Here is a 13,428-nt window from a genome sequence, read left to right as displayed (position 1 = left end):
TTTTTTTTTTTGTCGAAGATGTCACGGGTTTCTTCCATATAAAAATAAATTGTATTTATTCGTTATATGGAAGCAAATAGGCAAAAAAAATCTAAAAAATCTAAAAAATCAACCGTTATTATTAGTCATTTTAAACTTGTACTTTATTCTACTAGAATTCAATGAGCTACAGAACTGCATACTCAGAATCTTTCTATTAAAAAATTCTGATTAAAAAAGCTAGAGATTCTTAAAAAAGTTTGTAGAATTTTTTTTTAATATTGCACAAAGTTTGAAACTTGGATTTTGACGGGGTTTGTTAAAAAATTAACTATATTTTTTATAAAAAAATAGCCAAAATTAAATTACAATAAAAATTATATATTAAAACTTGTCACGGTATATACATACACTGCCGACAAAAAGTATTGGCACAGCAATTTTTTTACAATATATGCAAAATTTTTTTCTAATATTTTTCCGGCAATTTTTTATAAAAATATGGTTCATTCTACAACAAAAAACATAAAAATATAATTCCTAAGCTTTGCGCAAAACTCTTGAAAATTTAACAAATTTTCAACTTTTTAGTCAGTTTTTTAGAGTTTTTGAGGATTTAAGTATGCAGATTTGAAGCCCAATCAATTTTGTTTTAATAAAGTACAAGTTTTAAGTAGTTAGAAATTACCGTTATTTTTTGCCAGTTTTTCCACGCAGTGTTTTCCGTACAAAAAAGTTTTTTTCGAAAATACTTTATATGGAAAAATGCAAAAGACCTTCTCAAAAATCAATGCGATTTTTGACTAACTCCAAACTTGCATTTGTTTTACTAGAATTTAATGGGCTGCAAAACTGCATACTCAAAAAAATTCTGGTTAGAAAGTTGAAAAGTTGATTGAAAATTTTTTGAATTTTCGCGAGTTTTGCACAAAAATTAGGAATCATATTTTTATGCGTTTTGTTGTAGAATCAACCATATTTTTATAAAAAATTGGCGGAAAAATATTCGAGAAAAAATAGTTGCATATATTGTGAAAAATTTTCTGTGCCAATACTTTTTTCCGGCAGTGTATGTACATTTGCATGCATTTATGGGTGGGCGCACATTTGGTTTCATCGCTTAATTTTCCTAAACGAAAGCAGTGAATACATTTACCCGTTGTTAGCGTTCAAACGAAGCAGTCTGCTATGTATTTCTCTTGAAGTTTTCGCATTGAATTACCAGATGTAGGAAATTACGCTTGTGCGAAGTGTATAGAATATTCCTTTCAAATTTAACTGAATATGGTTGGCATATTGAAATTGTTTAAGCAGTTTTGTTTTAAACAGGACGCAAGAGTTAGGACTGAGTAAAGCCATGCAACTGATTTTAATAGTTTTCATTTATTTTATGCTTTCATTTTTGAGAAACTGTAAGCGTTATTGAAATGCGAAAAATTCAAAGCAAAAATTCGGTCTAACCGCTTTTTCTGAATTCAAAAATGAACAATCGCTTTCTCTCAAATTGTCTTTTTTAAAGGATCCAGGATAATCACCCTTATTATGATTATCGTTACCACAGTCGTTCGTCGAAAATTGAGAGTTATTGCAAATTAATTTTTTTGTTATCCGTTGGAATATAAAAAAGTATTCAAAACGTGTCAACCGGGATAAAGGTGAGTAAGAAACCCCTTGTCATGTTGTATTCAACTCTACCCACAACATGCTTTTGTTATGTTATCGATAAAAAAAAAAATCACTTCACACATATTTTTACCCGCATATCACAGGCGTTAATTTGTTTTTATTGTCTCGTTTTATAAGTTCAATATGCACAAATTACTTAAACCTAATTTTCTTCTCATTAAAATTTCAGATCCACAACTGACTTCCGCCACAGCACAGCAAGCTTTCTCACCCTCGCTCTGTGTCTGGCAGATTGTTGGCGGTCCGGTTGGTGGAACGAAAACCGATTATCCACAATTTAATTTACATAAATGATGCGTCATGAAGCAGCCAGTGGACGCTAACCACATTGTGTCGACACTGCTGGAAACCGCTGATGATGCTGCGAGTACGAAATGACGAAGCAAAACGCAGATGAGACCGCGACAAGTGCAATTAAATATTTCTTGTCACTGTTATTGCAGCAATTAAGCGCGCCATTAAAAAAGAAAGCGCGCATCAAAAACAAGAAAAAGAGGTAGTAAAATAAATAAAGCAATAGCAGCAAAGGAAGTAACAGACTGCAAATTTGCGAAAGTGGGTAGTGCGAGTTGGTATTAAAGCACCGAAACGCGGCAGAAATTGAGCGTTTTTAATTGCAGTAGACATTTGATAAGCTTGGCCTGCCTACTATCATTCCTAAAAATCAACACTTAAGTCCAACAAATTAGAAAAAATACCACAAAAATCAAAGGAGTACTGCGAACCTCTGCAAGATCAAAGAAAATGTGGGCGCCCATTGCTTTTAAGTTGCCCACCATATTGCTGCTGTTGCTGCTGCAAACGCAACACTATTATGACTTGCGTGCAGATGCTGTTAGTGCCGCAGCCTCGTTGGCAGCAGATACGGAAGTGGGCGCGGAGCACGCGGATTCATACAACATACGCCATGGGCGCTCTAAGGTGCGGCACTCCAATGAAAAGGAGCATATCCTGTGGGGAGGCATGCGGCCGCAAAATGTAGCAGCAGTCAAAGCAACGCCAGTGAAGGGGTATATTGTAGCTGCCAGAAGAGCGGATGCCAGCGAGGCGAATAGGAAAAACGCCACAATTGTTTCACAAAGCTTCGCGCACACGGAAAGGAGCAGCGGATTATTGGCCGACTACGTTGAAAACGGCGCGCCGCAAAATGTCACAACTCGCGATGCCATCGATAAAAGGTATGATGGCAGCAGCAAGCACCAAAATCGTGTGGGAAGAGTTTGGAGCAGTTATTCGACCAGCAGCATTCAAACTGGCAATGGGCATTTGTTTGGCAGCGACTATTGGCGTAACTCAGACGTTAACGGTTCGCTGATTAATGCGACAGACGCGAGCTCACTGCAGCGCTTAAGTATGATGTCACATGGTATGACCGCAACCCGAGCGCCCATGGCTACTGCATTGGTCTCGCGACGATCGCTTGGTTACCCCTTTGAGGCGCTGCCGGTAACCGAAACACCAGACGCTGCAGGCGCTAGTGGACTCGTCACCACTGAGGCGCCAGTTACACACCGCATACGTAAACTGCATATGAAGAAGATTATGGAAAGCATAAGGAATAACGTCGATAAGAGGCTGGGTGCCAAGCTGTCAAAGAACCATCATCGCAGTCTGTTAACCGCCGAGCAGCTACAGGGCAGGCCAATGGATGTAGAACTCAACCAAGCGCATAACGCTGCCACTGATGATATAACCACCGATAGTGACGTGAGTGTCGCAGATAGCGCTAGCAGTGAGGATGGTGGGAGTTTCGAGCGTACAGAAGAAGCTGTCAGCGGAGTTGATGACGAAGACAAAGGTGACAACTTCGATAGCCGCAATTATGATGCAAACAATGACATCAACAATGTTAATGTAGGGATTGAGAATGTCAATGGAGATGTTGAAGTGGCGAGTGACAGCGTCGGAGATGAATTGGAGAGTGATGACGTGAATAGTGAAGACGTCAGCAACAATGCGCTAGAATCTAACGTTGACAGCAGCAGCGATGAATTAGGTGAGGTTTTGCAATTAGCTGATGATTTGGATGTGCCAGATAATTCAATGGAAGACATATACCAGAATGATGAGTATCCGGTCACATCACCTAGCTATGTCACCACAAGTTCAGATGGCAGCACTGAGCTTAATGAGAATGCTAAAATGTTTACAACTTTTACACCATTTCTCGTCGATGGCGACGATTCATACGCAACAGAAATATTGAGTGATGGCACTGTGAATGTGGACGCAACAACAACACAAACTCCGGCACTGAAACCACCTAAAAAGGTAACTACGAAATTGCAGCTTGTGCCAAAAACGACTGCAACAACAAAGCTTATACCATTGCCCACAATGCCGACCAAAGACGTAGTACAGTCGAAGCTTGCGCTCAAACGCGCGTGGAAAAATCAGACTATTTCCGTAGCGCCACAAAATGAAATTACTGCAATAGAGCGACCCCTATGGCCAACTGACAGTGCCACACCAACAAAACCAGCCAGTAAGGTGGTACGAGTTAAAGCTAAACCGATTAAATCTAATGGCAATTCCATTATTGACTCATCCGAACCACCCGATTTGTTCGGCACGATACGCCTTGAAAGCACCGAGATGGCAAATGACACAGCAGAATATAGTGAGCTCGAACCAAAAAACTACACAACAAACAAGCTTCTCACTCCAGCTGTGCCAGGGTCAACAGCCCCCAAAGCTGAGAGCGATGAGTTTGGTTGGTCAGCCAGCAATATTTCCGTGGAGCCAAATCACTTGGCCAGCACTAGCGTTGGTGGCATCGGGCTGGAACGACAGCAGGCATACGATATCGAAGAGATAAGTTTCGAAAATGTCGGACTTGATAACCTGGACGACATTACCATGGACGACGGTCATATGGACAATCGGCATGCGCACGGTTTCCCGGTGAGTAATTCGGGTGATGTGAGCACGGATGTGAATGGCGGTGAAGACGGTAACGAAACGGAGGGTGAAGACGATACGAATCGGTTTTTGGCGGGCGTGGTCGATGCGGCAAACGAAGATGAGATTTACGATTGGGATGAGATTTCGCGAAATAATCGACGGAATTTGATGCGTGGTCGGGATGTCGTAACGAAATTTTTGCAAATCGTTGAAACGCAACATTTGCTCGGCGCTAATTGTGAGGCGGGTACGTCGTTAAATTTGGGTGAAGGCGTGGTCGATCGCTATGCGCAGGATCGTTTTCGTGTTGAAGCAGAGGTGGCAGTGAATCGCGCCAACATGCTGACCAGGTGAGTGAAATGAGGGAATGAAAATGTGTATATGTTTTTTTTTTTTTGGAGGGAAGCGGAAGGTGTATTTCAAAGTAGCACATTAATTAAAATAATTCTAAATTATAGCTCTGTGTAACATTTTATGACCTCAACAGATTAATGCCCTAACGATAGTATCCATTCGCGATAGTCAGCCCCTAACTTTTTCAAAGTTCAAAGTTTGGAGTTTGACTGTTGAGACTCTAAGCAAAATCTTTAAAATGTTTCTACAGTTTGGTTAAAGTAGCCGTATGTGCAATTTTATAGCTTCTTTCTTCTTTTCCATTTAGTACTTCCTACTACTCGCGCGAGGGAAAATGCTTTGGTTCCATAATTTCCGCCTTTGAAATTTTTGTGTGCCTTAAAATCTACGAATTTAATATAAACTCTGCCTAAGGCAAGCGATTTATTTTGTGTTAACAAAAAAGAAAGTACACAAAAGCGGAAAATGCGCAATAATCGCGCGTCGGCAAGAGTGGTATTCGATTTAAAAATCAATAATACTTGAAAAAATAAATGAAAGTGTAGTATTAAACAAAGTGCGGACCGTCAGTAGCTCTAAAGGCGAAAGATAAACAACAAGAAATGAAATGTAAATAAATGAAAGTTAAGCAAAGTGTACACAGTCGATCGCAATTTATTTTGTCCCAAATCCTATTTCAAATGGCACAGCATAACGGCATGTATGTAGTAGTATATATAAGTAAATAATTGTAAGGGATTTATTTTGCAGGCGACTGAACTTTAAATTGAATTAAAGTGCTTATTATTTAATGATAGTAACTGAAATTTCCACTGAGTTGTAGTAGGTGGCAGTGCGTACTAGCTATTCGCAGGGCCTGGTATCCAGCCTAGTTTCCGACCAAAATCAAAAATAAAATAAAGAAAAAAAGTTTTTATTTCTAATAGCGTGGCCCCTCCGCGAGTCGAAAACAAGTCGTTGCTCATTGTGTCACATTTCATTGGGTATGTAGACTTAAAAGCTCCCCTTGCCCAAATCCATCAAAATTTGGTCTACCAAGCCTTGCGTGAATAATGGTGGGTGCATCTCATCACGTTACATGTCCTATCTTCCGCTGGCCTTGCTTGCTAATGGGGTTAAAACTACAGGTCGGCCCACTGCTTCTCACCCCAGCGTTGTATGGCTTTGGTAAAGTGCACAGTACAACTAAATTACTTAACGCCATAAACATTCAGGAGTTCACCGTGAGAGAATAGTCGTGGTTAGTGCTGGAATTTTCAAAGGGTTTCGACCCAAATTACAAATTCAGGATAGTAGAGGACGTAGTGGCATCCTCTCTCCTACAGGGAATAAAACGGTGAACTGCGAATTAGCTGGCTGGCTGTTAGTCGTCAATTACTTCCCGAGATAAGTTCGATGAATAAAACTAGAGGTGACACATAACGGTATTCTCTCTTCGCCAATGTTTAATTTCTACACATCGAAGCAACCTTTTTGCCATCTGGACGAAGAAGGTGCACGTGGATAGCATACAAATTTCTAAGATGATTAAACCTACAATTTTAATGGTTACCTATAACAGCTTTCTCTCCTTCCGTACTGCGCAATCAACCAAAATTATTGACAAGTGAAAAGCTGAAACAAGCTTTTCGAATCGCTCGTCGGTAGAATTTGTGGCAAAGACAAAGAAACAATCTATAAATGCGAGAAAATTGACCGGCCGGTTCTAAATTATGCTGCACCTGTTTGGTCACCGGGGGCTAGTAGGACGAAGTAGACGAAGTTACAGAGTTGAGGACGAGAGCTAAACATACTTACGTAACTCAAAAACTGAGCTCGACGATATACCAACAAGTCATCTACGACCAGAGAAACCGGCGTTACTCTGGTAGAACTACATAAGTTCTGCATACTGTAGCAGAGTGTGAGGGTCGAAATTTAGGAAACACATGGTCGTCGTGTGAACGATGCGAACCACTTCTACCCTTACCCACTCAAACCCATTCGGATTTACCTTATTCTCTCAGACTTTTTAGAGAGTTTCATACACTATTCAAATCTGGTCAGTGGTGGATTTACCAGGTCTAAAGCTTCGCTAATAAAATCCAGTCAATTGGTTCATGAAGAGTGACTTTAAAGTACATATAATGAGATTTCCATCTTCAGGCCTTTGGGCAGCCCAGCTTTTATGCCATCGGCTCTGTAAGTTTTGATGTTATTGCAATCGAATATTGCCGCGTAACTCCAGAATCACTACGAATGAAAGTATGTGGAATATTTCGTTGCTTTGCTGGCACACTTCTAAATGGGAAGCTCAAACACTGAATACTTAATACCTGACAGGTTCTGTCTGTGAGGCTCAGTAGTGTCAGTGGGCTAAAATTCTTGAACCAACCGCTTCTTGTACGGGTGATAAGACAAATATCTTCGCATAATGCGTTGTATGGAATTTTAGGGAAATCTCGCTTACGGAGCACTTTCTTCTCGTCTCTTCACGACTTGGTTCGCTCCGTCCGAGGTTTCATTAACATTGTCGAACCAGTTGAGCGAAAAGGGGGACATATGCAACGACAAGATCTTTCTGCCCTAAGGTGCACCAGAAATGGTCAAAGGATATTTCACAAAGCCCTAACTATCGCTATTGGTGGGTGTTTTGGTTATTGCAACACTAACAGCCTTATTCTGTATCACGAACGTTAGGCAACACAAACGATTCGTCTGCAGAGGAATGCTTCAAAAATTAGTCCGGCGACATCATTTTAGCCGGTTTAAATGCAACCGAGACCATTGCAACGTAATGTATGAAAAGCAAGACGAAGACGACCGATAGAGTTTAAAATCGCAATCAGAGAGGTTGTCGTCTGCAGAAGAATCGGTCGTTTTGCCTATCGTTCGTGATACAGAATAAGGCTGTAAGTTTGTCAATGAAATTGTCTTGGGACAGTTAATTTAAAGGCAGATATGTGACACAATATAGTCAGCAGGATTTATAATAACTACAGAAGATTGAGATATATGCATATCTACTCAATAAGGCTGGAAGTTCTATTCAAATTTTTTTTTGATATCCCGATAAACCGGGCATTCGAATATACGAGTATCTACTGAAAAAATTGGAATATCCAGATATTAACCGCATATCCTGATTACAAAGTGAACGGATATTAATCAGATATACAAATAGAAAATTTAACGTAATATCCGAATAGTAAACGAATCTGAACTGAATATGTGGATAACAAGATAAAACACGCATATCCGAACGGATACCCAAATACGCGGTTCCAGCCCTACTAGTCAACGATTAATAAAGCACTTTTTTAACAGCGAGATTTAAGCAATCCTTAACGGAAATAATGCAAAATTTAGTTATTCATTTAGAATTTAAATTTTTTGTACAAAAACCTCTTGCCCTAAATTCACAATTTTTCTTACTAAATTTTCCTTTTACGGTTCTTCAATCTCTTCTGGAAAGTGCAATCAGAAAATCTTACCATAAATTCTTGCTGCCAGTTTGTCCTAGAGTATCAAAATAACAAGCAACCCACGCTGATTTCCAAGTCTTGAAAGCTTATCTACTGATAGTAGAGTATAAAAATGCCAAATTAGGGGAGTAAAAAATAGTGATATGTTCACTGACCAGTGAACTATGAACGCAAAAATTGCCACAACTGAGTGGCGCGCTGACAACTAACGATAACCAGGCATCTACGAAAGCGTGCGTTATAAATATACTTGCGTACGTACAAAAATACATAAGAATGTATGTTAGCACTTGTTTGTGAATGTCCGACGATATTTGACATTTCAAGGATACTTGAAGCAACTTAGTAGATTCATGTCATGCCAAGCAATACTAAAAACTTACTCCTTGCAAGTTGTATGAAAATAAGTACCTACATATGTACATGTATTTGTATTGTATAAAATAATTACATATGGTATGTATGTACATTAGGATGCACCACTTTACACAAAAAAAAAAATCGCTACTGTTTTCTATTCTACATAAAGGTAGTTTCACACGATTGGTATATTTGTACGGATTTGTACTTTTTTTACGCTGACTATCGGTACAAAATAAAAAAATTTGATGAACATTTTTTATAGTCACACGATTGCTACATTTGTACAAATTTCTACATATATTTATATTGGGCTATCGGTACTAAATAAAAAAATTGGACGACAATTTTTTTATAGTCACACGATTGGTACAACACAGCGAACTTCAATTGAAAAATTTGAAAAAATTGTTTTTTGTTATTGGGATGAAAAAAAATAATATTTGTGCATTCTCATGATTGGGATATTTGATTTGCCCTAAATTTTGGGCAAATGGCCATTCGTGTGACACTGCCTTAAGACTTCTGCCAAAATATAGTGGAAAATTATTAAGATTTGCGTTAGCTAGACTTATTTGAAAATACCTGCAAAATCGTTGTTTTTATACCTTTCATGAGCATGAAATGGTATTATAACTTTGGTCCGATGTTTGTAAGTACCAGAACAAAAAGAGATAGACCCATTAAAATGTATACTTATTTGATCAGAACGTCGAACTGAGTTGATTTATCCATGTCCGTCTGTCCGTCTGTCCGTCTGTCCGTCTGTCCGTCTGTCTGTCTGTTTGTATGCAATCTAGTCTCTCAGTTTTCGAGATATCCGGATCAAATTTGGTAAGTGGGTGTATTTTTATAATGTATTAATCATTTGTCGGAACCGGAAGAATCGGACCACTATAACATATAGCTCCCATACAACTGATTGTTCAGATATGAGATTTTTCGTTATAACTTCTCCATTTATGCAGCTAGGAACATGAAATTTTGCAGTACTTGCACCTATTATCAACAGAATACTTACAGTGGAAATTACAAAGATCGGGTCACTATAACCTATAGCTCCCATACAACTGATTGTTCAGATATGAGATTTTTCGTTATAACTTCTACATTTATGCAGCTACGAACATGAAATTTTGCAGCATTTGCACCCATTATTAACAGAATGCTTACAGTGAAAATTACAAAGATCGGTTCACTATAACCTATAGCTCCCATACAACTGATTGTTCAGATATAAAATTTTTCGTTATAACTCCTCCATGTATATAGCTGGGAACAGGAAATTCCGCACTGTTTTCAATAATTATCAACAGAAAACTTACAGTGAAAATTAAAAAGATCGGATAACTATAACCTATAGCTCCCATACAACTGATTGTTCAGATATGAAATTTTTCGTTATAATTCATGCATTTATGCAGCTAGGAACATGAAATTTCGCACCATTTTCACTCATTATTAACAGAATACTTACAGTGAAAATAACAAGGATCGGGTGACTACAACATATATCTTCCATACATCTGATTGTTCAGATATGGGATTTTACTGTAAAACTCCTTTATTTGAACAGCTAAAACCGATAAATTTCGTAAGATATTTTATAAATAATAATACAAAGTCTACTGAGAAAATCGTCAAAATCTATGCTGTATAAGCTTTATCTCCTATAGCACTGATTGTTCAGATACCAGTTTTTGCGATATATCTCCTTTATGTAGGAAACTAAACCCAATAAATTGTGTCGGTTTACATACCGATCACATAGCAGTGAAAATCACTTAGATTGGTGCTAATATAAGGTATATCTTCCATACCTCTGTTTGTTCAGATGCGTTTTTTTATATAGGTATGTAACTCCTCTATCGATGTATGCAGATGTACTCAAAAGCAGTAATCTGTCAAAGTAAAATTTGCAGATGTTCATGAAAGGTATGAAGCCTTCGGCATAGCCGAAGACAGCGCTGCTCTTACTTGTTTTTTAAATAAAAGTAGTTTTTTTTAATATTTTAAGGTATAAGGGTTTCAAGCTAAACGACATGCATAACACTGTTTAAAAATTTTAACAACGGAATCAGAATATTGAGATTTTTGGAGGCATTTTCAAATCGATTAACCTGACGTGAATCTAAATATTTTTCCGAAATATTTTGGCGGAAGTCTTAGAACAGAATTGATTTTAATTCCGTTGGAAAACCCGCAACTTTTGTTTGGTGATGCACCCTAATGCTTATCCATATGCCCGCTTGAATGTACGAGCACAAAAAATTGTCTAATCCCATGAAAATAGTTGCGAGTTTTATAAAATGTGCTTCTATGAAAAAGTATGTTTTGTATCTACGCAATATATTTGCCATATACATGAACATTAGACTGAATCTCCGAAAAATTTGCGTTTTTTCTACCTGGACTACAAAACTTATTATATTTGAAGACGTCCACCAAAAATATTTCGGAAAAATATTAGGAATTACCTCAATTGGACCGATTTAAAAATACCTCTAAAAATATAGTTTTTATTTTAATAAAAACATTTTCTTAAATAATTAAAAAAAAATCCCCTCAGATGACAAAATACTTTAGTCTTAAAAAAATCTGCATTAAAATCTTAAAACGGAAAATTCAACGGAATCGTAACAAGATTTTTAATGCCGGTTTTTAACTTTTTTCAAAGATTGGTATAAGAAAAACTTGAATAACTGGACCAAAGCTATTCCGATTTAGACTTTTGGGGTATCATTTTCGCACCCTTTTTATTTGTATGCAAAAAAAACTCATTCACGTGAGAAAATACCTTTCAAGTGAGATACTTCAAAGGTCTAAATCGGAATATATTTGGTCCAGTTATTCAAGTTTTTCATATACCAATCTTTAAGAAATGTTAAAAAAACAGCACCAATAATCTCATTACAATTCTGTTGATTTTTTTTTTTTTTATATTTTTATGCAGCAGCAGATGTTTTCAAAAAATTCTTTAAGAAACTATTTTTATTTAAAAAAAATACTACATTTTTGGAGGTGTTTTCAAATCGGTCCAGCTCACGCAAATCTTAATATTTCTCGGAAATATTTTGGTGGAAGTCTTAAAAAATAATAGATTTTATAATTGCAATGGAAACACAGTAACGATATTTTTTTGAATTGGTAGTGATTTAGTCTAACGTACATATGTACATTTGTGGCAGTGTTTAGCAATGTTATTGGACTGCTTACATACGTACATTCATATACAAATGTATATGCCTGTATATGCGTGTAAAAACACACACACTCTTAGACGATTTACGAAAGTTATCCCATTGCCGTTATCTTTTTCCCCTTTTACGCAGCCAAATCGACATTTTTTTTTGTTATGGAATATGTGCGTGTGCGTGTTTGACGTTGAAGTAAAGTTTAGATTTGACTTTGGTTAGACCACACAGCCAAGGGAAGTAGAATTTTTTTCAGAAAAAATTATAACTATTAGATATACGAAAAAACTTCTTCGGAAACTTTTTTTCAGCAATGTTTCGGTATGTAGGTGTGTGCATGAAACATCTTGGTTTCCTGCAGTAAATGCAACTATCATAGCACTTTAGTAGTGTTAAACTTTTCCAAGGAGCTTAGAGTAGTATTGCATGAAGAAATTTGTCTAAATAAAAAAAACGAACTTAGCAACTTCAACGGCTTTTCACGTTCTATTATAAAATTTGCTTTTACAGATTTGATATTATTTTTAAAGCATTGAATTAACAACGCAGTGCAACAAATTCCCAATTTTTTGTACAACACAATAACTATGGCGTAATTTTGAAAGAGGACATAATTCTGGACATTTTTGCTACACAAACTCATAGTCCACCACGTTGTATAGTTTGTTTTATTTGCACTCAAATATTAAGGTGTCTGTTACTAGCCTCTTCAGCGCAAGCACAAAATTTCGAAAAGATATACTTAGCTTTAATATCTTCGAGAAAAATATTCTTATCAAAATTAGGTGGTAGGTAAGGTTAGGTCAAAGTTGTTGCCTTTTGTAAAGGCGCTCGTTTAGACCGTATATTATTTTTAGCAGAAGTCCTCAAATAGTCAAGAGAACTCTCACCCTCTCTTTTGTTGGCGATATTGGCTCGAGGGTGCCATCTTTGGCCAGTCCAACTGCCATGCAATTACCGGCGATGTCGCTAATGCCACTCCAAAGATGCCGCTACTACTCAGCCACGGCTCCTGGATCGGGACCACGTCTGCTCCATCCTCATGTTTCAACCGCGTCATGGTGGTGTTCAAAGCAATGAGTTGGCTAATGAAATTCACGTAATGTGGTTCTTTGTAGCCACCAATTGGACCGTAGAAAATTAATAGGCCCATCATAGCAGGAAGTGACACTATAGATATCACTAATAAGACTCAAGAGACTTCTCGTAAACAAATAGTACAATTTAGTTTAGTATATGAATATCTTAAATCGAATTGATTGAAGACTTCGATCGTCTATTTTTCACTCTCTGAAATTTACTTGAATTTCTTCCCAGTATTATTTTTTGTTGTTTTTGACCAAAACATTGTTAGTTGTTTGCCTTGCGTTATTGCATGAAAGGACAACGATTTAAATTTCGTTCGATTTTGTTTATAAATTAGGGTGGTCCAAAAAAGTAAAATCGGAATTTTAATGCATCTTTTAATAGTTACTAGCGATTGTATA

At 37.3% G+C, this 13,428-nt stretch overlaps 1 protein-coding gene across 1 annotated transcript in view; it reads left to right on the top strand.

Annotated features, from left to right (window-relative positions):
• LOC118743783 overlaps positions 1-4,923 on the top strand; it is an 88,312-nt gene extending 83,389 nt beyond the window's left edge. Inside the window, exon 2 of the mRNA XM_036476547.1 lies at positions 1,835-4,923. Coding sequence (XP_036332440.1) covers positions 2,410-4,923 — 2,514 coding nt within the window. The 5' untranslated portion in view covers positions 1,835-2,409. The remainder of the gene's footprint in view (positions 1-1,834) is intronic.
• The last annotated feature ends 8,505 nt before the right edge of the window (positions 4,924-13,428 follow it).

Source organism: Rhagoletis pomonella, unplaced genomic scaffold (assembly GCF_013731165.1).
Source record: "Rhagoletis pomonella isolate Grant_MI unplaced genomic scaffold, Rhpom_1.0 Rhpom_scaffold_00007, whole genome shotgun sequence".
Lineage (NCBI taxonomy): Eukaryota > Metazoa > Arthropoda > Insecta > Diptera > Tephritidae > Rhagoletis > Rhagoletis pomonella.
Note: the sequence above shows the minus strand (reverse complement) of the source record. Positions and strands in the feature narration are given on the sequence as shown.